This window comes from Seriola dumerili, unplaced genomic scaffold (genome assembly GCF_002260705.1).
Source record: "Seriola dumerili isolate Sdu_G_001 unplaced genomic scaffold, Sdu_1.0 BDQW01000056.1, whole genome shotgun sequence".
NCBI classification, from domain to species: domain Eukaryota; kingdom Metazoa; phylum Chordata; class Actinopteri; order Carangiformes; family Carangidae; genus Seriola; species Seriola dumerili.
In genome coordinates, this window is record NW_019174311.1 from 7,243,605 (window position 1) to 7,266,549 (window position 22,945).

Consider the following 22,945-nt stretch of genomic DNA (forward strand, 5'->3'; position numbering starts at 1 on the left):
CCTCTGTCTGAGATCCACAATAGTTTTATTTACTTTCAACTCCATAACGTAACAGACTTTTATTAGAGGAATGGTCTTTATGTCTGACTCCCTCTGTTTGATATGTAGAGTTGGTCATAGTGGTTAGTACGAAGCCTTGTTACCGATGACTTCTCTCTCTCCCTCCCTCTCTCCTGCTCTCTCTGCTGAGTGTGTCTGATGTTTAGTTATTCCTCTGCCTCCTTTAGTAATAATTACACATGTAATGAAAGTAGCTTATTTGCCTGGTGGAGGCGAGGCTCAGTGTATCTGAATCACTCCTCCACTTCCCTGCAGTTCCTGAGCAGCCGGGAAACCAGAGCAGCTCAGTAGTCTGCGGCTTGGCACTCCTCTGACCAGTGGTGGAAATATCATCACTCAGTCAGTCAGTCAGTCAGTCAGTCAGTCAGTCAGTCAGTGACATTCGAGATTATATTGCTGATTAATACATTGTCAAAGTACTGTAGTTGGCCATTAATTTTCTGCCAGTCGGCTAATTGATTGATAGACTAATAGTTACAGCTTTAATAATAATCCTTGTCAGTTTCCAGCAAGGAGTTACACAGTCCGATGGCCACTGAGAGGAAATATATATTATATATACATTATATGCAGTGGTTGCAAGGTTTTGACTGGCTGCAGTGGTGGTATCAGTCAGTTTTTGAAAGTGAACCATTATGAATGTGAAAGACATTGATGATGCTCTGTAGCTTGAGCATTGATGTGTCATTAACGTCCCCTCTCTGTCCAAGGAAAAACATGCATCAATCATACAGTTTTTAATGGCAGTTGATACACATTTCATAGTAATCAGACTCCACATATTCAGAAGAACATGACTTAAATGCACAGCTCATGTGCATGTATCACTGCATCTGCCACATACGGATGCAATACTATGATGTCTTGTTACCCTGGGAGTTGAACTGAGATTCTGTTTTTTCCTTGCAGTTGGAGCAATCTCATCATGACATTATAATGTAGATGAATGGCCCTGACCTGGCAGATGCTAATAGAAGAGAAAAGTCATATTTCACTTCTTGTGCAACTCTGCTGGCAATCAGTCTGAATTACAAGGCCGTGCACCAAGACAGGCTTTGTTTTTTTTTATTGATCGGTCTAAAAGCAATACTCATCTGACAGTGAAAGAAACAAAAGGCCATGTAGGTGTCACATGTGGTAGAGTGATAGCTTTCACTCTACTTAGATCTGTCTCTCTTGACTCTATCATTTCAGTGCCTCTAATCAGCCTCAGGATCAGCCTTGATCCCCACTTGACCTAGAAACCTCAGTAAATTAAACTCCTTTGGACTGGCAGCACATTGGTACAGAATGACATTTGCCCAAAGACCTCAAAATAAAATGGACTCATTTAGAAGTCTGTAGTTACCAGTTTTCAACAAGATTGTAATGCTGTTGTTTTAGGGTTTGGTTTGATCGTCATTTGCTCAAATTTGACATCTAATTTTAAACTTAGTCCAGTGGAGAAGTCTTAATGAAGTATGATGATCCTTTAGTTTATCCAGTTTGTCTAATGTATTAATGCTGAGTGTGGGAACCACTTAGAATAAAGCTTCTCCCTACACACTGCGTTTACATAGTCTGAGCTTGTTGTCAGTGTCTCTCACTATAAACAACAAACAGCCTCGAGGGAGTAAAACTAGCTACAGTTAAAGTGCTCAACACGCTCACCAACACATGCACAGACAACATTATGTGCAGCGGTCCCTCTCACTGTGAGGGATAAACACTCTGTGGTGTGGCCTGATCTGTTTACGAGTTAGCCTCTGGCCTGGCCAGGGTCGTGGAGGTTGTGTGTGTGTATATGTGTGTGTTAGTGTCTGAGAGTGTAAGGGAATGTGTGATAGAGGGATTACAGGCGAGCTGGCCGCCGCTTTCATGAGGAAAAAACAAACATAAATGTTAGACAAGCTCAGTGTTTAGACTTTTTGGTAGGGAGAATACCTTTGTTTTCAATTTATTCCCGCTGTCTATTTCTATTAAGAAGAGAGTGACCATATCAAAGATAAAAAGGAAATTCTCTCAGTTTATCACCTTCTCTCTCGTTCGCGCTCTCAGCCAGTAACTTGTGTTGATATTCTCTGTGGTGTGATTGACATTCTCGGTTAGTTACGCTGTGTGATCCTGCTGGTGGTCGGTCCATCTTTATCCTCGTGGGAAAAATCTCCACCCAAATTCACATCTATCTATCTATCTATCTATCTATCTATCTATCTATCTATCTATCTATCTATCTATCTATCTCTAGAACACAGTTTCCTCTGTTCTGATTTCCCCTTTTATCTTCTCTTCTTCTATCTGGCACACTTCTCTTCTTTGTTCACCTGTCATACTCCACCTTTTCCCAGAATGACGCATGTTGAACCCCTCAGAGAGGCTAGCAGAGGTCGTACCAACCCTCCTAGCAGCGCTAAGCCCTGGCTGCTGAGGTTGCAGCTGTTCCCTGGACCCAACTACTGGCAGGTTGCAACGCCCTTCTGGCGAACATAGAGCGGTCCACGAGCCCTGGGATACATGCTTCTGAATTTACCCACTGGGATATTTCACAAGAGGCCAGCTGGGAAGTCAGTGGGAGCCAAGAGGAAGGTGAGGGGGTTGAAGGAGAGGGTAGATAGGAGAAGCAGGGGAGAAAGAGATGATATGGGTAACACATGGAGAAGGATTAAAGAAGTGAAGGTTCTGGCTTGTGTGTGAGAAAGAGGGAAAGACAGAGTTATAGAAAGAGGTGGTGGGACAGTGTGGGTAGACTGCAAGGAGAAGGATGGGATTCATACAGACACATTTTTTGTTTCCCTTTGTTCTCATGGATATATAATGGCAGCCAAAAATATTTAAAATTATTCCTGCGTAAGGTGGTTGAAAATTAAATGGAAATGCACTATAATTATTATGTAATATAATACAGCTAATCAATCGACTAAAAGAGTGGGCAGGTATTAATGGAATGACCCTGGATTGTTTCTCACCCTCATCCAAACAGGAAATGGATGTTTCACTTGAGTCATTCACTTTTTCAGCTTCAGACAGCACGTGGTGTACCTCAAAGATCAATTACTGGACCAGTTCTGTTCTCACTGCATTATGCTGCAATTAGGGAGCACGATTTGTGACATTTTATTTCACTGTTATGCAGATGACACACAGTTAAATCTCTCTGTCAATTCCTCTGATTTTAACAAGCTGGCCACACTTCAGAGTTGGTTAGCTGATGTGAGAAAATGGAAGTCACAAAAGTTTTTGCAGTAAAACATTGACAAAACAGAAGTCTTTATCTTTGGCCCTGAGCACCTCTGTAAACAAATCCACTGCCCGACCTCTTTACTCGAGATCTATTGGATACTTAAGGGTACTGCTAAGAACTTTGGTGCTATTTGCTAACACGCAAAAATTTGTCCAATCACGTTTTTACCAACTCAGGGTTATTGCCAAGATCCAAGCAATGTTGTTTTTTCATTGTAGCGAAAAAATGATTCACACCTTTATATCTTCACACCTGGATTATTGTAATGTTTGTTTGCCTTCATGTTCAAGCTGTATCTTAGAGCCTTAGACTGTGCAGAACATTGTAGCCAGGCTCCGAACAAAGACCAAATACACTTCTCACATCACCCCAGTCACCTCCCCACTGTCCTCTGGGTGAGGCCTGGTAGACCAGGTTCAAGTCAGCCTTATTCAGCCTTCCAGTTAATATTCGGTCTACTGACATGGTCTCAGTTTTTGAATCCTGTCTTAAAAAACATTTTTACATACTCACGTTCCTGTCTGACAGCTAGACTTACTTGTCAGTACAGCTTGGTACTGTAGACAATTTTTTCAACCTTCTCCTCAGTCTTTTAACCTATACAGTACTTAATTTTCAGTACACCCACAAATAATAAAACGCTAGTTAAGAGTGTCATTAGAATGTAAAAGCTTGATGATGAACAGGTCCAAAACCACCTATCAAACAAAGATTTGGGTCTTTGTTGGAACACTATAACCTCATTAACAGGAGACAAAAGCACTCAGCTGAAAATGGTCAATGTTGTGTTCTCTCACAGAGGAAAACACAACAGAATGTTTTTCAGAACTGTGGGTTATATTAAATAAAGGCGACTAGAAAACAACAAATATTTGGTCAGAAAAAAACACAGACATGGATTGAAGTACAAAAGTATTAATTGGCCAGAAAAATAGTCCCTCCAATGGAATAAAAACAACACTGTGAACACTGCAAACTTATCTTAGTGGCAAGAGTTTGTGCTCTCTCATTTAAATGCATAAGCATAATATAAACAAACATTTAAACTTGACTAAGTGACTTAGATAGTTTCCATAAACAAAGTCAGAAGTAATATTTTCTGTTAATTAGCAGTTTTTCTGTCCTTCTCAAATCTTTTCAAGTTTTTGAAGACAAAGATTTATTAATTACACTTGCCTATGTTTTAGCCAAAAATATTAAGATGTCAGGTGTTAAATAGGTTTAATCATCAGTGTTACCTCTAGAAGATAATTTATTCCAGAGCAATAAAACGCAGCCTTGTATTCTCACTTAATCTCTCTAAATAAAACATTTAGTTTTTGTACATATTTGATTTCTAGCTGAGTGAATGTGTGAACGGTGCATTTTGGAGGAACTGTTTGCTACAAGAATTATGGCAGAGATGCTGCAAAGCTGTAGTCAATATCACCCAGCCAGTGATATTGACTGCACTGCACATGCTGTGTGCAATGTGGTCAGTGCCCAGCCTGTCTGAGTTATGACATATTGCTGGGAAAAGAGAGACCCCTACTGGAAAATTAATCAAACATATAAATTTCTTCACATAAACCTTTAATTGGAAAAAGTAGCAGCTGTAAAATAAATTCTAGGCTTGTGTTTAAATCAGGTTTGTAATTGCATAATTTTTCTTTTATTTAGTCACCTTCCCATCACACAATCAGTCTCCACACAGAGTAAAGTTTGAATGAGGTTTAGCACTATAAGTCTTTCCCATGGATATTTAGTTTGTGAGTCCTGTTTTCACCATCTTTCTGATCCTTTTTATTCAAACTTGTGAGTGACTATGTTCGTATCTCTTCACATTTCAGGTTGCTGGTCACTGCAGCAGTTGTTCTTGGTGATTTCTCTCTAAGTAGCTTGTCCTTACTGTAAGATGAATAATAAAAAATGGTGATGGTGACTGAGAAGACCTATAACTATATCCAGTTGTTTTCAATTCGGTTCAGTTCATATCTACTGTATTGTTTTTTATTTCATTGTCATAACTTGTGTTTGACCCCAACGATTAAGATGTTTTGAAACAAGTTATGAAAAGGCATCATTTATAAGGGGTTAATAGGCTGTTAATTAATAGATGTATCAATTGTAGAAACATGATTTTCTAATACTTTACAGATCACGTATAAGAATAACTTTTGGGTTGCCAGATTATGGGAAATCCTCCTCCCGCATTGCACTTTGCTTGTCTTTTTAGCTCTTTAATTCATTATGGAGACCCATCTAATGCACTGTTTGCCTAGTTAATAAATGGATTTTGGTTGCAAATGTCCTACAGTCCTTCTCCAGAGGATAAGTGGTCAAACTGTCCATCGGAGGGGTCTCACTAATGAATTAAAGAACTTGCTGGAAAGACAAGCAATGTGTTCTGCATACTGGAGGAGGATTTTGCACAAAGTGGCAAAAGTAAATGAGTAAATGATTTATTAACCATTAATAAAGCCATTAATTGCAGCTTATAAAAGGCGCCTTTGTAAATGTATAGGGCCTTATCAGAAAGTGGTACTGAAGTTCTGATTTAGTCCAGACTGCTTATCTTCACTGTGGGGAAATTCTTATACTGCTCTGTTCTCACTAAATAACAGAAAAATTCTAGTGTTATTGACTTTAACTGGAGCATGAACCTTTCCATGAACTCCTGGACACATGTGAAACCTTCATCTCAGTAGTCCTAAAAGTAAAAACTGTATGGCTCTCCTTATCCAGTGGTGCAATCTCATTAGTGTAGCAAGTTTATTACCTTGTCTCATCCTCATCAAGGGTCATACAGGCCCCATATAAGAGGATAGATTGCATCTAAGGCGACCTTCTTCCTCTCTGTTTCTCTCACTGTCACACAAACACACACACACACACATAAGTTGTGGTATTCCTCTGTTGGACCTAATGGTCTTTTAGTGTTCAAAAGATAGAGCCCTAACGCATACTGACAGGACAGATTAACACACAGGACTTAAACATGAGTGGTGCAAGTCAAAGGTCAATACACAGACAGAGATGTAAACTGCTGTGTGTGTGTGTGTGTGTGTGTGTGTGTGTGTGTGTGTGTGTGTGTGTGTGTGTGTGTGTGTGTGTGTGTGTGTGTGGGGAGGAGAGTGCATGTGAATGACCCTGGCCTGGGGCGTAGCCTAGCCTGGCCTAGCCACAGCCCAGCTCAGATCAAGGCCCACAGCTCTCTGGGCCTGGAGTATGCTTGTATATTTGGCTATTAAAAGACATTCTGGGGTTTTTCTTTAAGGCTTTCTTGTCATGTTTGTCATGCTGGGAATTTGCTGATATTTAGTGGAATCCATTCTTTCCTCTATGTCCATGTCTGTGTCACGATGCTACACAACCTCAAAGAAGAATATTTTCTCCCCCTTAACTGTTGGCAAAGGGGGAGTTACTAAGTTCATGAAATAAAACGTAGTCATTTGCTCAGAGGTGCACAAACCTTTGCATGCAACTGTTTTTTAGACACATTGTGGTGAACTGAAGATCACGTCTAGCAAGACCTCTCTTTTTTTTTAATCAGCACTTTTTATTGGTCGTGATTACTGTTAGGAAAATTATCAAATAAAACTCAGGAACACCGTCTGAAAATTATAAGAGTAGGATATTTATTCTTGCAGCAAGGGAACAAGTTACACACCAGAGCTCACAGTGCAAATGTTCAATGGATGCAAGATTCACACAGAATCTTATACATAGAATACGTGAGAGTGACCTTGCATTGTTGCTGAAATGAGACAGACATAATAGAGCCTTATCATAGTTAATGTTTTGGGGTAGTGGTCAGGAGGAACAGCAAAGGTCACTGCGCTCCTCTCGGACAACACCTGTCTTAAAAGTAAACACAATGCACACAATAATGGAAAGTTCTATTCAGGATAATACAGTTTCCCTTTAAGATGGTTATGTTAATATGTTAATAAGTATCACAATTTTTCCAACAATTACCAAAGCATCACTCTGGTAACACAGCAGCCTGTCTTCAGCACAAAGGAGAATTTCATTCATTGTGTATGTAACGACACTCATGACCTAACATTGCTTCTTAGACTCAGAATAACTGAGTAACATAAAGTATAAAGGGAGCTTTTGAAGAGAAGACAGAACACACTGCAACAAATTAACATACAAAGAGTGAGATAACAAATAATAACCAGTAGAAAATAATGTGAGTTTAAACTCTAGAGGATGGATACACAGGAATAGGGTGACATGGATAAGTTTTATAGTAAGAGGATAAAGTGCAGGTAAGGGTGTATATGATTTTTTATTAATTTGTTTGTTTATTCATTTATTTTTGTGGGAATTCAGATTTCAAGTATATTCCACACTCCGGAGCAGAAGGTGGCGGTAATGCACCAATAAGCTGGATGCCAACCGCCGTAAAACAAAAAGAAGAAGAAGAACAAGTAGAAGAAGAAGAAGAAATTGGAGAAGAAGAAGATGGCACGAAGTATCCACCGTTTGTTCTATTCTTTGACAGTTTAGTTGCTCATTATCGATGGGATAAATAATTCTTCATATTATAATTGCATATGAGGTAAGAGAGACGCCTTTAAGTGACGCATAGCACTTAACCGCTGCCAGTGTTATGTGGAGTAATGAAATTCAGGAGCTTTGACTTGACTCGATAGCTGCATGATGCTACCTAACGCTACTTTGTGTTGTTAGTAAACGGCGGGTCATCTTTAATGCGCACGTTATTATAAATCAGAACATAACTGAGACACACGGCCCCAGGTTTCACTGTTGCTAACTTTCTCTGCCATAGCGAAACAGTCATAGAAAATAATAACTAATGTTAGCTCGGAATTTATAAATAGTCACATGGTTGTAACTAGTGCTGCAACTACCCATGAACTTTTGCATCGTCGATTAATCTGTTCAAATGAAAAAGAAATGCATGTTGTACTTTCAGGCAGCCCGAGGCGATGTATTTAAATTGCTCGTTCTTTTCGACTGACAGTTTACTACGAGTTGTGATTCAGCAGTGTGATCATTATTGAGGATGTAGTTTGTGGTACTGTTGAACTGGGTTGTGTTATACAAAGAGGTGCCTGTTATTTAGGCCAGCTTCAGTGATATAAACGGGATGGACAAACTAATACTTCTCTTTAAAACAGTTTCAACAAAAACTGAAGATTATAACCTTCATTCATGAAGTTAGGATTTAATGCAGGGCTCTTTTATTTAATTTTAGCTATAGGTATAACTGATAAACTGCTAACTGAGTGTACAAAAATGTAAGCATTGAGAGGAAATACCTCATCAAGGTATTTAAGTCTTTGTTTCAAAGCACATGTTATGTTTACAGATGTAAGATTCTGCATTTCTGCAGGCCACTACTTCACTGTAGCTTTTTTCTGAAGTCTGATATTGAGTTTTTTAGCTGTGACTATCCCACAGGAGATCACAACCCTTCATTTAACTTAGTTGCAAACACAAAACGGGGTTGTATGGTGTCTCAGGAAACACAGGCTTGTTTGCAGCTCTAATGTTTCATTACTTATACATCTCATTGAAAAAATGTCTTGTCATATGCACAATGATGGATGTCTATACTGAGGATATGATTATTAATGTTGTAACATTTTTTTTTAAACCAGTGATGGATCCAGTTCACCCTCTGGAAACACTGCATAGTCATGGTGATCATGACAGTGTCGATGTCACCTCCTGGGTGTCAGTGTGTCCCAGAGGACTCTGGAAAGTCCAGAAAAAGCAAACACATAAGGAGAGTCAACGAACTGTGTCTAAATCTGGATATGTTACACGTATGTAGCTCTCCTAACATTACTTCTTTCCTCAATATATGATCCATTTTCAGTCCATATTTTTAGAATAGAAATGTGTTTAGTATCTAGTAATTTAGCTCACATAATGTCTCTGTCTTTTCTAGCATGTTCAGCTGGTTACTGTCCAAGGCTGGGTTCACTGTGTCAAGTCCGAGTGCGGCTCAAAGCTAACATGGATGAAACCGAGAATTCAGTATCTGACAAGGGAAATGAGAAGCTGGCAATCCAATCTGACCAGTCAGTCACTGAAGTCACAGAAGCAGTGGAAACAGCCTTCCCAAGGTGTCAGGACTCTGTACTGCAGGTCCCACTGGGTGACTGGACGACGCTGAGGCTGGGGGAGGGTCAGTGCGATATCACAGAGGCATGTCTGGAGGGAATGAGAGCAGGAGAGAAATGTGAGGTAAGAGTGAGGAGAGTGTGGAGAAATCATTTAGTGTTATTCCCCCCAAACTCAACTTTTGGTGATAATATTGTTTTTACAAAAGTCTTTGCAAATTGTCAGTAAAAACTGACAAAATCGCTCATTAGGATTTTTGTTTTGCATATTTAAAGAGTATGTGATTTTTGCAATATCATGATATATACTGATATTATAAAGCATTCTCATCAATATTCTGAAATAGATTTTTAGGCTTATTGCCCAGTCTTAAAATCCTTTCCCCATACTTCTCTCTTTCTTAATCAAGCCATGGTAACATATTTATATACATTTATGGACATACAACATATTCTGAATATTGCTTTAGGTAAACAGTGTAATCTATAAAGATGGATGGGCTTAAAGTAATCATTTTTATAACAGTCGTACCAGATGATGCTATCAGGTCCCCTCAATACATGAAAATTAAAAATTGGAATGCAAATATTTTGCTGTCACACAAAAGGTATTTTAAGTACTTTCAAATTGTATATGCCACTTGATTTATAACATTTTCCCACTTTTATGGAATCATATTGTCAGTAAGCTGTTTTGTTTTAATATCAAGGCTGTCCAGCGGCACTCAAGACAGATCAGTCTCTATAAAAAAAAAAAAACTTGTGTTAATTGTTATACTTGTTATAATTTGACAGAGAAGAGCAAAAGTGACAATGTGGAGCAGATGCCTGAAAAGAAGCCTTTAGTTAGGAGAGTGTCAAAGAGAAAATAGAAAATAGAAAATAAGCATCTTGCCAATCCTGATTAGGTACAAATTTTCCCATGCTCCCTGACAAAATGCTCACTGGGTAACTGGTAAGCAATCTCACGTTCCTTCTATTGTTGCTTTCCTTTCTAATGTTCTTGATTAAAGCTAAAAGGCTAAATGCACAAACTGTGGCATTATTCATTACATTATTTTCTTATGGTTTCTTCTTTTCTAAGAATGTAACAATTAAAGTATGCAGGAGGTCTAATGTTTGTGTTTTTCTACCCAGATGCTACTTTCTCCAGCTGGAAATGTCTCTGTTCCTGCAGAGGAACACCTACCTTTATGTGCCACAGTTGAACTCCAAGCTTTCACGCCAGGCAAGGAATCCTGGGAGATGTCTCCTGGTGAAAAATGGGGGTGGGTGAAGTCCCACAAGGAGAGGGGTGGAGTAAGATTCAGGAGTGGGGATGTGTGGGGAGCTGCAGACAGCTACAGCCGAGCCCTTAAACTCCTCATCACTCTCTATGGCCATGTCAGAGAGCTGGAGAAAAAAGGAAAAGAGCAAGAAGCAAAGGAGCAGAGAGACACAAGCAGTGGTGATGAAACACAGCACCTTCCTTCAGCTCATGAATTCAAAACCATCAAAGCAGAGCTCCACTCAAACCTGTCTTTGTGCCAGCTAAAACTGAACCAACCAGAGCAGGCTAAGGCCAGTGCGGCTAAAGCCACTGAGCTGGAACCTTGTGGGGCTAAAGCCTGGTACCGGTTGGGCCAGGCCTGCCAGAAGGTGAATGAGCTGGAGGAGGCCAAGCAGGCATTTAGAAAGCTACTGGAGCTGCAGCCAGAATCACCTGCTGCTTTGAAGGCACTTAAGGACATAGCAAGTAGGGAGAGAGAGACAAACATACAGTTGGGGCTGAGACTCAGCAAAATGTTCAGCTGAAGAATAAATATTATCATTTTGTCATCAGATATTATCAGCAGAACAGTATGGGATTTCTCCTTATTCACAATTAACTGGAAGTGCATCTGTAGCCACTGCTTCAGCTCAAATGTAAAGCCATTAATCTGTAGATGCATGTTTTTCTCCCAACTTTTTGCTGATTGTGTGAATTCCCTGAATGTAACTTCAAAGTAAAAACCATGTGTCAACAATTTATTTTGAACCAATGAATGTGCTCATCTGGGAGTGTGGTGTTTGAGATCATGGTGGTATTCAGTTGTGAAATGTATCGAAGCACATTTACTCAAGTACAGTGCTTAAGTACGAATATGCAGTACCTGTGCTTTACTTGTGCATTGTCTTTTCATGAGTTATTATACTTATCCTTCACCACTTTCCTGAAGGAAATACTCCACTATAATTATTTGACAGCTGTAATTATTAGGTACTTAACAAATTCAAATTTTACATACAAAACCTTAGTTGATTCATGTTTAATAAGTCAGTCAATTGTCAGAAAAGTCTTTTTTTTTTCATGCAAAAATTACAAACATTTCATGGTTCCAGCTTCTCAAATGTGAGGATTTGCTGCCTTTTCCTTTTAATCATTTTAATATTTTTTTATTAGACAAGGAGTGTGAATGCACCATTGTTATGGTCATTTATCATTATTTTCAAACATCATTAATTGCAGTCTTTCATCGAATTAAGATTTTGATCCATCTCAAATAGGTACAGCAGTAAAAATGCTACTGCCATCTTTCTGCAATACAGAGTACCTTCACCTAATGCCTTAAATGCATTTTCCTGATTATGCTTACAATTACTTACATAAGATTTTCAACACAGGCATTTTACTTGAAATGGAGTTGACTATGGTTAGAGTGTAGTATTGATAATTTTAGTTAAGTAAAGGATTTGAATACTTCCTCCACGACTGGTAGTATTCAGTGTGCAGTACATGAAATGAGGGCTGAAAAAATGCAAATGTTGTAGGTGTTGTATTTAGCCACAGGGTGGCAGGCTTCATCTGTCGATTGCATAGTAGATTGTCTGACTGGTCTTCTCTGTGCACACGGCTACGCTCTGCTGTGTTGACTCAAAATGCCGAAACCCGGGATCGAACCAGGGACCTTTAGATCTTCAGTCTAACGCTCTCCCAACTGAGCTATTTCGGCGTGTAGTATCGACTCCATACCGATATTTGAAAATCTTAACACACTGTACATACAAGTGGTTATGTCATAAGGAGAGAAAAGAGATTGGTGTCTCATGTCTCAAACGTACTAATGTAATGTTTTCATAATCTGTGGTTTGAACACAATGAAAGCCGTATTATCGATATATTTCTGGTGTGTGATATTGTGTTAGATCGATTGTATGTAAATTTTTCCTCACTTATTAAGAGGACCTTAAAGGACCGTATGTGCTATCTGCCCTTTTTCCACCAAAATTAGCGGGTGTAAGCGGGTTTTTTAAACGCGGATAAACTCTAATAAAAGCCGATTCACCCCTTTCCCACTTTTAGTCGAGCCTCTCTGTTCGGACCCAGGTTCGGACTGAGGACACACACAACTGCAAGGAGCCATGTCATCACATGCAGTTACAGAGCACATACACGGAGGTAGGGGCGAGAGAGAGTGGGCTGCTAGCTGCCGTGCAAACTGGTCAAACGGATCTGTCTCATCCCCGGTTTACTTCTATTGTAAAAGGGTAGGGGTCTCCATGTGATATGCTTCATTTGGTGATTGACTGGTTTAACATGTGGTGACATGTCTGTTTACAGTGTCTGTCTCTGAAAGACGTTGCAGCAGAAAAAGGGGTGACAAATTTGCAGGTTCAACCGGGTGTTGTTTACGTCAATGCCGATAGGAGCCGGAGCCGATAAATACCCGTATCTACTGCAGTCATTTGACTCAGGTGTAAATGTCGATTGTACCCCTTTCCTTTGCTGACAAAAGCCCAATAATAGCGGGTTTTAGTGTTTTTTATGACCAGTGGAAAATGGGCTTCAAATGTTGCAGGCGTTGGGTTGAAGCCCTAGGTTGAAGGCTCCCTTGAAAGGTAGATTACACATGTGCACACAATGTAAAATATTGTGGCGTAGTGGACACGGTCAGCAACTGTGTGAAGTGCTGTTGATAGTAAATGGTGTAAGGCACATAACCAGTGGTGATGAGTCTTATTTGGATTTAACATACTCAGATTACCCACTGAAGTGAATCTTCAGTCTTTTGTTAGCAAAAAACTAATACTAATATACTTGAATATTGGTTCTGTGTGAAGATGTACTTAATGTCACCTAAATCAGTTTTCAGTTCATTCATGAAGTTATGCAGCTTAAAGGAAGATGAAGATGAAAATATTTATTTTGCTCTTCTCCCTAAGGCTTCACCAATCCAGAATAAAATCAAAAACTTTATTATCATAGGCACAAACAACAAGTAGCACTCTAAATTCAACTTCTGTTATTTGCCAACAGTTGTTATCAAATTCAAAATGCAGTGCAACAGGTACAGCATGACAAACCTTAGATGAGATTTGTCCAACTCCAACAAAGTGAACATTTCTTTTGCTTCATATTGTTTTATTTTTTTATCAATACAAATTGTATGCTCTTCTCTGTCTTCTTTCCCTTTGTAGTGTCCCACAGTCCTACAGTCAGTTTTGCCTGTTGCCGCTCACTTCCTCTTCGCCTTGTGTGACTTTGTGTTATCTATGTGTGTCTGGGCTGCTGACATCTGTGTCCATGCATCCACAATGAGCACCAGTGGTATGACGATCCACAACACATTCATAAACACAAAGTAGAACCAGAAGTAGATTGGATGTCCCAACTCACTGTGAGCATAGCCATCTCTGTGCTCTGTGAAGAAGTAAAGCACCGCTCCGTACAGCTGACCTGGAATCAGATTGTGTGTCAAGACCCAACATATACATATTATAGACATTCACTGGATTCTGATAACTTGCAAGAGAGGCCCACATTTCCCAAAGGGTCACTTTGGGTCACTCTGGTCATGGACACTGACATTCAGTTTATCTGTGAGTCTAGAGATGCTTTAACAACCTAATCAACCCACAGCTGAAGTGTTATAGCACATTCTTACCTAATGAAATGATGAGCTGCAGTACAAATCGGTAGGGCTTGTTTGTTAAGAAGGCAAACACAGCCCAAAAGCTGAATGGTCCCCATAACCAAGCAGTGACGGTCTCCATACAGACAGTAAAGTTATCAGCTCTAGGGAGAAAAGAAATATGCAGGGCGCAATTACTTATAGCATTGTTCCTTCTTTTTAAGCAAACATTTAACATCATTTTGTGCAAAGATGAACTCACATTACATATCGACTGTCTCCTTTGGAGTACTCTTTCCCTGTGAGAGAGAGATATTAAACATACTGTGTTTAAAAAATCACTTCCAATACGCAACATATGATATAATACTAATGCACTTTATTTTAAAGCTTTTTTTTGTTTGTTTGTATACTCACAGAGCTGTGAAAGGAAGCTCTGGTCTCCTGGAATAATATCATAATACAGTGAGAACCAGCCCTCAATGACACCATGGATGAAACCACAGACAGCAAACCAGCACATAGCCAGACGCCTCCATGTTCCCAGCCTGCCAGTGGCCCCTTTCTGGCCGGAGATCAGCCAGGTCACAAGCAGAAACACTCCGGACACAGAAAACAGAAACACCAGGATCTCTGACATAGACCGGTCATTGGCAACATAGGTGGGAATCAAAAGGTCCCTTGGCCAGTAGGGATGAAGTACTCCAGTTGCTGAAGAGGCATCCATGATCTGTTTAAAGAAATTATTTTAAAAAACATCCACAATAGGCTTAAAACTGATTGATTTCAACAATTCCATAGATAACTTGCACTGAGACGATTAAATTTTAGTCATTTATCACAAATTTAGGTTATTGGAGGTAAGATTTTATTCAAGGAGCCCAACAACACACAAAAGCAATAGTCAATGTGTCCTTACCAGTGATGATATTAAAATGGGTTTACTGCAGTGCAGAGTTTAACCTCTGTATTGAATAAAGAGTATTATTAAAAAAAATACTGCAATAGATGCAATAGTCCGTTACTGTTTTAACTACATGCCATACTAGTGCAGATGAAGTCAAACGCGGAACTCACTTGAGCAGGGGGCGGCTACTGGTGATTACAATCACCAATCAGAAGATCGTATGCATAGACCTACCGGCACATGCGATCTACCGGCACGTTCAGTGGCTCTTCATCTCGGAACATTGACGTTGTCGTTGGCAACCACCAATGAAAGTGCGCCTCTTACTCTGACAGACTGTCCCCTTTTCATGTACAGAGCCGTGTTTCACCACAGTGGGTGAAGGGTAAATTGCTGCACTTTATGTAACGATATTGCATTTAAAGTATAATGATTTTACAAAATGACACAATATTTCTAGTGGTGGGACGTGACTTAGTGCATTGTACTTAGTACTTGAATGCAATTTTTAGGGACTTGTACTTTGCTTGAATATTTAAATTTATACTTTCTATTTATCAACTCTACTCCACTAAAATCCAGAGGCAAATACTGTACTTACTACTGCGCTACATTTATTTTATTAGTTAGCAGTTACTTAGTAGATTCTGTTTATGTACACAGAATATAATTGATAAACAAATAAATTATGATAGATAGATGGATAGATCATATTAACGAAGGACATGACACTGAAATTGTTCAAAGAGCATGAACATAAAAACTGAAATACACGAGAAGCACATTAAACTGTTAGCAACTGATAGCAACTGTTAGCATTGGCTTTAGGGCAGATTGAGGATACTGTATACATTTCTTAACTGACATATGCTTTATTTTACGGCAAGCGGTTGCAATATTTTAGACCTAGTGTTTTTGCGTGAGGAGGAAAAAGTTGTCCTCCCAAGCCGTGTCAGGGATTTATCCCTGCCGTGACCCGGATTCGAACCGGGGTTGCTGCGGCCACAACGCAGAGTACTAACCACTATACGATCACGGCGAGCTACTGGGAGTCATGCTACGACAAGGCACAGAGGGCTTTATGAAACTGTTTGAATTAGGTAGTCATCTTTACCATTTATGGGTAAGTCTGTCTCGGTTAAAATAATCTGCCGTCAGCCCGCGGGATGACATTTTTTTTGCTACATATCCACGCTACTCTAATCGTTGGTGGACTAAGCTCCATATGATACACTAATGGTAACGGTGATATTTTTTTATGAGGAGAGCAGCTTTATTTTAAACGCTTCACCGCTGTTGTTATCGTTAAGGCTACAGATATCTGCCATTATCTGTAATATCCTTGTGACATAAACGTATCTTTAAACGTTCCTAGCAATTTATAAAATAAAAAAGTAAAACAGCATATCTTTCACTATAACATTGTTGTTGCACAGTCCTTGTTTCACTAATTGCACATTGAGGGTTGTACCGTGTACCTTAATGTTAGCTTTAGACAGCCTTCATATTAAAGTAAATTTGAAGTTTCCTTCAGGTTGAATTGTGAAATGCAACTAGGTACATTAGCTGACGAAGTGTACTAACTTTGATCTACTTGTACTTTACTTGAGTATCTGCATTTTATGCTACTTCATAATTATACTACATGTCAAAGGGACACTGGTATTGGTTCTTCAAGTCAAGGTTGTGAGTACATGCACCGTATATTTCAAGTTCAAGTTTGTATATAATATGAGGTAGAATAACAGTCCCATATGGTCTAGCGGTTAGGATTCCTGGTTTTCACCCAGGCGGCCCGGGTTCGACTCCCGGTATGGGAACTACCTTTTTGATCATTTTGGATTATGTTTTAAAAGAGCCTACCTATTATAAAGACAGTTTTTTTCACGAGCATGGTTTTGCCATACCATTTCAAACAAGGGCTAAAAAATAACAGTTAATGACAGTATGAACAGTTCGTCATGTAGATTATTAACAAATATACAGCTGGCTTTTACAGTATTGGCTGCTATGAAAATACGTAGAAGTAAATCTCGAATGATCTATTATACTTTCAAAGTTGTAATACCGATAGCGTGATCTTAAAATGCAATTGTTTTACTGCAATGGGGATTGTGTCTGCACGTGATCTAAATCATGTGACACATGCTATACGGAAGTAGTGGAGTGCAATTTATTCTAACCTTGGACGGCTGATTTATAGTGAAAACGACGGTGGTAAAGGCTGTATGAGAAAGGATTTGAGCTAGTAGAAAAGCCGACATGGGTATCTCAGAACTGGAGGAATCTTCTCTGTCACTGGACGGAAAGCTGCTCCGTTTCATGGACCAGCTGGAGTTACTGGAGGAAAAACGAGCCACTCTCAACTCTCTCATAGAGCAGGTAGCACAGAAAACCGTTCAGACTTTACCTGTAATTTCCTTCAGCGAGCTCGCCACCCTCATATATCTATATCTTTCCATATTGTGTGTCTAAAAATGTATAAAATGTGCACAAAAAAGATTTAGAAGACGCAATCCTTTAAAAATAGAGCTGAAACTGTTCATTTATCAATTTGTTGATTAATTTGGTAATTAATTGAATGTTTGTCAAAATTCACTGGTTCCACCTTCTCAAATCTTAGTATTTACTGTTTGTTATGTTCTTCTATGACAGTATCTTTTGGTAATGTACTGATGGTCAGACAAAACAAGTCATTTCAATATGTTGGTTTGGGCAGGATGACATTTTTCAATATTTTCTCATATTTCATAGTCCATTAATAATCAACAGATTCATAGATGATGAAAATAATTAGTTATATCACGGCAAACATATGTATGTACCACAGCTGCAGTGATTAGTCGATTAATCAGTTAGCTGAACGAAAAAAAACAGTCAACTATATTGATAATTTATTGTTTAAATCATTTTTCAAGCAAAACTGTCAAACATTTGATGGTTCCAAGTTCTCAAATGTGTCAATTTTTTGTCAAGTTTTTCTTGGTTTTTGCAATATAACGAATTGAATATTTTGGGGGTCTTGTATTTTTGATAGGACTGTATCTATAAGACTTTTAATGACCTTACAATGAGGTTCAAGATCATGTGAAGGGTATTTTTAGTTTTCTCATGTCTTATAGATCACTTGATTAATAGGGGAAATCATCATCATATTAATCAATAATGAAAAAAATCATTAGTTGCAGCCGTGGTGTGTACAGTACTGTCCAAAAGTTTTAGGCACTAAAAGTAAAGTAAGGATGCTTTTAAATATAATTCTTTGAATAGTTTTATTTATCCACTGAACAGAAGAAAACCCAAATCAAAATAATATTTGGTGTGACCACCCTTTGCCTTTAAAACAGCACCAATTCTCCCACATGCATGTGCACAGTTTTTCATGGTGCTTGGTAGGTGGGTTGTTCCAGGCATCTTGGAGAACTGTCTCAGTGTCTTGTCTCTTCATGTAAACTCAGACTCACTCCATGATGCTGAGATCAGGGCTCTGTGGGGGCCAAACCATTTGTTGTAGGACTCCTTATATGGGAACAATCAGGTGCTTCTCTGATGCTACGGAGTGACGGATAAGATTCTAAACATCTAAAGAGCCTAAAATGAATGTAAAGTACTGTATATGTGTAGGCACCCTTAAATATTTGGCAATGTAATGTAATTTAATGTGTGCCTACTATACTAAGTAAATCTATTAATCAGAGTCAGGTTTGATACATTCTCTGCAGGTTTTGCAGCTGAATATTTTTTTTACCAAGACTGTCGTGAACCCAAAACTGTCCTCCAACATTCAATCAGAATGAGTCTACTCCCTCAGAAGGATACTCAATTTCCATATCTGCTAGTTTACTGATGGTTCAGGATTATTCCTACACAATCTATTTATCACTCTATCTTTCTTAAGTTTCACAACATCAATTTTACTCTTTATCCTCTTCATCTACTTTAGCACCTATGTGAAATGTAAAGTTGCCATTATATGTTCCCCACAGGGATGGTTCACCATGTCCAAGGCACGATATTCCATGGGAAACAAACAAGTCTCTGCACTTCAGTATGCAAGTGAGATTGAGCCACTGGTCTGTGTTCATGCCAGGTGAGGAATTAGACGTGTGGAAATTAATGCTCCAATGTGAATCCATGTGCACTGTGAGTTTTGGAAAGCCTTTTTATGACTGGGACTTGTGTGTGTTACAGAACTCTAGACAATGGGGAGGTGGACTTCTGCACAGAAAGAGTTACACAAAGTAAAGAGTCTGGAAAAGATGTGAGGTCCATAGAGGATATTGGACCTCAAGAAGAAGGTGAGTCTACCATGGTCTGTGTGATGCTAACAATATATCTTGTTTACATCCACCATTTTTTTTTTTCAAATTCATTATATTATTTAATTTCACAGGTGTCAGGAGAAGAAACAAACCTCAAAAGGATATCACAGAAAAAGAGGCAAATGATAAAGCAGAGAGTCAGAAAGCTCCTGAAGTAACTCCAGTCAAACGAAGTGACCAGAATCCTCAGCAAGATCCACTGAAATGGTTTGGGATTCTGGTGCCACAATCGCTTAAACAAGCGCAGTCGTCATTCAAGCAAGGTATCATGTTACGTGTCCAAACAAGTGTATACGATTTGGGTTTAAGGTGAGACCACAGTAAAGGAAATGGTATGTGATTACCTCTGGATGCAGCCAAAGTTACTGCAGGTCATCATATTGAATTGATGTTGTATGCAGATATAGCCAAGGATAGATATAGTTTTCTTTCACAAAAGCAGCACTTTACAGTGTACCAAAACAACCATGTTTCAACAGTTGTACATATCGGTTTACTCTACTTGAGATTCTTACAGTGATTCAACACAATGCAAATAGACAAAACACAAGCAAATGAAGAAAATAAGAAAATATCTACACCAACATGACAGCACATGCACTGAGACGCTGCAAAGAAATAAAACTCAAAAATGGAGAAAAAATTGAGAACACACAAGCAGCGTAACCAAATCCCTACAATACAGAAGACACAACCAAAAAAAAAAAACAAGCAAAATAGAAAAACATTTTAGCTGACTGCCTGTCAGTGTTGTTGGAAAATGAGCCAATGTTTTATTTCAGCTTTAACATTCTGAGAGTTTGTGTTTACAAGACTCAAAATTCAAATACACTGACAAAATACACATAGACTATGTTTGCCAGACTAACATAGACACTCATCTCCGAGTGTGCTCATTGGTTTTTAGTATGTCCCGTAAACTTCTCATGTAATGCATCTCGGTTCAGTTTTATTCTGTGCAACTTCAGGGTTTCTGTATTGTGTTTGTTGTGTTGTGTTGTATTTTCTCTGTTTGCTTGTGTTTGTTTGTGTTGTCTGTCGTGGAAATTTTCTGCTCTTGGTGAAGAATGAAATAGAGACTTCCGTCGGCCGACAAGGTTTTATTTTCTTTGCAAAGAAAAGGTCAATCAACATGTGAGCGGTTCAAAATGAAGAAAGACCCCAAGCATGGGGAACCTTGAACATTTATACCTGAGGGAAAAGCCCACCCCTGGGGTCTGTTTCACGTCCTTTGCCTGTTGTGGGGTCGGCCTCTTACCAATGGTGTGCTTTCACACTCTTTTGTCTTTCGCAGGTATCGGCACCGACCCCCTGAAGTGTGAAGTAAAGAGGTCTAGTCAACACAATTTAAAATACAAAAGGGTTTGAATATTGATGAGAAAGTGCGAGTTTGGGTGTCTCAGGTAGTTGAAATGCAAAGGAATTGAATTTACAATTACAATTAAAAGCCTGATATCTTGGTGAGAAGGTGGGAGGTTGGGTATCTTACAAAGAAGTTGAAATTACAATTACATGTCACACAGTTTGCAGCCCATCTCTGTATTTGGCTGTGTTTTCTATATTTGCACCATGCGATCACATTGGTAAAGATGTTTTCTTCATTTGATTGTTATTTGTTTATTTGCATGTGTTTTCTTTAGCTGCTGTGTGATGAGCTCACATGGCCACATTTGGTTCTAGTGCACAGTATACTGAGCCCACAGGAATGTGTATACTCCCAACAATAGATGGATATAGATGTGTATATGTAGATAAATTAACTACCAGTAAATAATTTTCCTCATCTTTCATCTTCTTTCTTTTATTTCTGTCATACTACAGTTATAGAGCTGTCCGCTGAGATTGCAACCCTTCAGACTGCAGTTTTGAACAGCAGACGGGAGCTGAGGAACAGCATGAAAGACAAACACGTTCTCGTGAAGACAACCTCAGCTGCTCAGATGGACAAAGTGGCAGACTGAATAAAGGCAAAGAGGCAAAGCTGGAGAGATGATCTGAGAAGAGCCTGTGGCCACAGAGAGCGACTGATGGAGTCAGTATATACATTTCAGGGCCCAGTGAACTTTAACTGCTGGATTTTTAAGTGAAGATCACAAAAGTAGCTGTTCCTTCTTTATGATTAATTGGTATTAGATCCTGTTGTGCTGGGTTGACTGATAAATGTGCTTCTTGTTTGAGATGGATGTGTTTGTGAACGCTGTCTTTGAGGATTTCTCAGGATCAATTAAGTCTGTGCTTTTGACTTTAATATATTCAGAAATCTAGAACCTGTTTCAATAAACGATCACCACCACTTTGTGATGAGGCAGCAAAGGGTTTATGATTTGAATCTAGGGGCTTCATTAATTATGAATATTCGTATTATGAATAATAAATTATTAATAAATCATTTACTGATGCTTCATAGATCAGTTATAAGCTAATAAGAATTGTAGCTTGCCAGGTTTTGGGAAATGCCTTTGTCCAGTATTTATCGCTTTTATTTTGTATATGTGCAGTTGTAATGCTAAATAAGTAGATTTTGGTCCAGATCCTCTGCAGCCATTTACCTCCTGTAAAGGTAAACGGCTTTGTGTCAGTGGGTTGTATTCTATATTTATTTTTGTTGTCTGGTTTGGTTAAAGCTCTTTGTAGCACTGATTTTTTTGTAAGTACAGAGAAAGTTTATTAAGGTCCAATCAGTGAGGGTATTTTTCACATCCTGGCAACCCAAACGGTGTTATTAATGGTTTATAACTAGTTAGCAAAACATTAGGTTTAATTATTATTTAATAACCATTAATAAGGCAATTACTTCAAACTTCTTAGCTCTTAATAAAGAATTCCTTTTTAGACAGTGGTACCAAATACTGTCTTATTCTATTTTTTTTTTTATTAAGTCCTATGTTTAATTTAAAATAAACATCTGGTGTTACTTTCAACTCGTTTATGAAATGCTACTACATCAGGAGAAAACTGCCTCCTCTTATTATAACGACATGGGTATAATTGAAAACATCTGACCGAGCGCCACCACCCTCGGATCCAAGCATCTTGACTAGGGACAGCCGAACATTACCGGGAACTGTCGAAATGGGATACGAAACTCCCGTTTATTGTGTGTACTTCCTGGTCCAATTATAATACTGTCTACATACCTCCATGAAACACCGCTCTGCCTCCCCTCCACTTGCGTCCGATCGACGGATGGGAGCGCAGAAACAACGGATGTAGCCTCACTGTTAGATTATTGATGTTTCCAGACATCCGCAGCAGCCCGTTGTAGCCTGATTGTGGCCGATTTCGGACGTGCGAGCGACGCTAACTCCTGCCTGAAATTCAATTTTCTTTTGTCTGCGCAACTGGCAGCAACATTTGTTGATGTGTGATCAGGGGTTGGGAAGTAAACACGCTGGCCTGCGCTCATGATCAGAGCCGAGGTGAGATTGATACCTCACACTCAGATTGCCCTTGATCGCAAGTTGATTTTACTCCGGAGCAGA

The 22,945-nt window shown here is 39.0% G+C and overlaps 3 protein-coding genes and 3 non-coding genes across 7 annotated transcripts; 3 read left to right on the forward strand and 3 right to left on the reverse strand.

Moving 5' to 3' along the window:
• The first annotated feature begins 7,711 nt into the window (after window positions 1-7,711).
• On the forward strand, window positions 7,712-11,384 carry fkbpl (FK506 binding protein like). The gene is made up of 4 exons (XM_022741437.1): window positions 7,712-7,829; window positions 8,896-9,063; window positions 9,189-9,487; window positions 10,501-11,384. Exons 2-4 carry the CDS (start codon window positions 8,898-8,900, stop codon window positions 11,155-11,157), a joined length of 1,122 nt encoding a protein of 373 aa, XP_022597158.1. The 5' UTR covers window positions 7,712-7,829; window positions 8,896-8,897; the 3' UTR covers window positions 11,158-11,384.
• Window positions 11,385-12,262: 878 nt separating this feature from the next.
• Window positions 12,263-12,335, reverse strand: trnaf-gaa. The gene has a single exon. It is a non-coding gene; the product is annotated as a tRNA-Phe (tRNA).
• Window positions 12,336-13,511: 1,176 nt separating this feature from the next.
• On the reverse strand, window positions 13,512-15,300 carry ebp (emopamil binding protein (sterol isomerase)). Its single transcript, XM_022741451.1, has 5 exons — window positions 15,154-15,300; window positions 14,652-14,964; window positions 14,497-14,533; window positions 14,268-14,398; window positions 13,512-14,059 (listed from the first exon to the last, which is right to left on the reverse strand). Exons 2-5 carry the CDS (start codon window positions 14,959-14,961, stop codon window positions 13,839-13,841), a joined length of 699 nt encoding a protein of 232 aa, XP_022597172.1. The 5' UTR covers window positions 14,962-14,964; window positions 15,154-15,300; the 3' UTR covers window positions 13,512-13,838.
• Window positions 15,301-16,108: 808 nt separating this feature from the next.
• On the reverse strand, window positions 16,109-16,180 carry trnah-gug. Its single transcript has one exon. It is a non-coding gene; the product is annotated as a tRNA-His (tRNA).
• A 709-nt stretch (window positions 16,181-16,889) lies between these two features.
• Window positions 16,890-16,961, forward strand: trnae-uuc. The gene has a single exon. It is a non-coding gene; the product is annotated as a tRNA-Glu (tRNA).
• Window positions 16,962-17,300: 339 nt separating this feature from the next.
• ccdc115 (coiled-coil domain containing 115) lies at window positions 17,301-22,022 on the forward strand. 2 transcript variants are annotated; one of them, XM_022741452.1, is made up of 5 exons: window positions 17,301-17,523; window positions 19,128-19,231; window positions 19,333-19,439; window positions 19,535-19,726; window positions 21,285-22,022. In XM_022741452.1, exons 1-5 carry the CDS (start codon window positions 17,404-17,406, stop codon window positions 21,422-21,424), a joined length of 663 nt encoding a protein of 220 aa, XP_022597173.1. In that variant the 5' UTR covers window positions 17,301-17,403; the 3' UTR covers window positions 21,425-22,022. The 2 variants fall into 2 exon arrangements, with proteins under 2 accessions (XP_022597173.1, XP_022597174.1); XM_022741453.1 differs by lacking the exon at window positions 19,535-19,726.
• The last annotated feature ends 923 nt before the right edge of the window (window positions 22,023-22,945 follow it).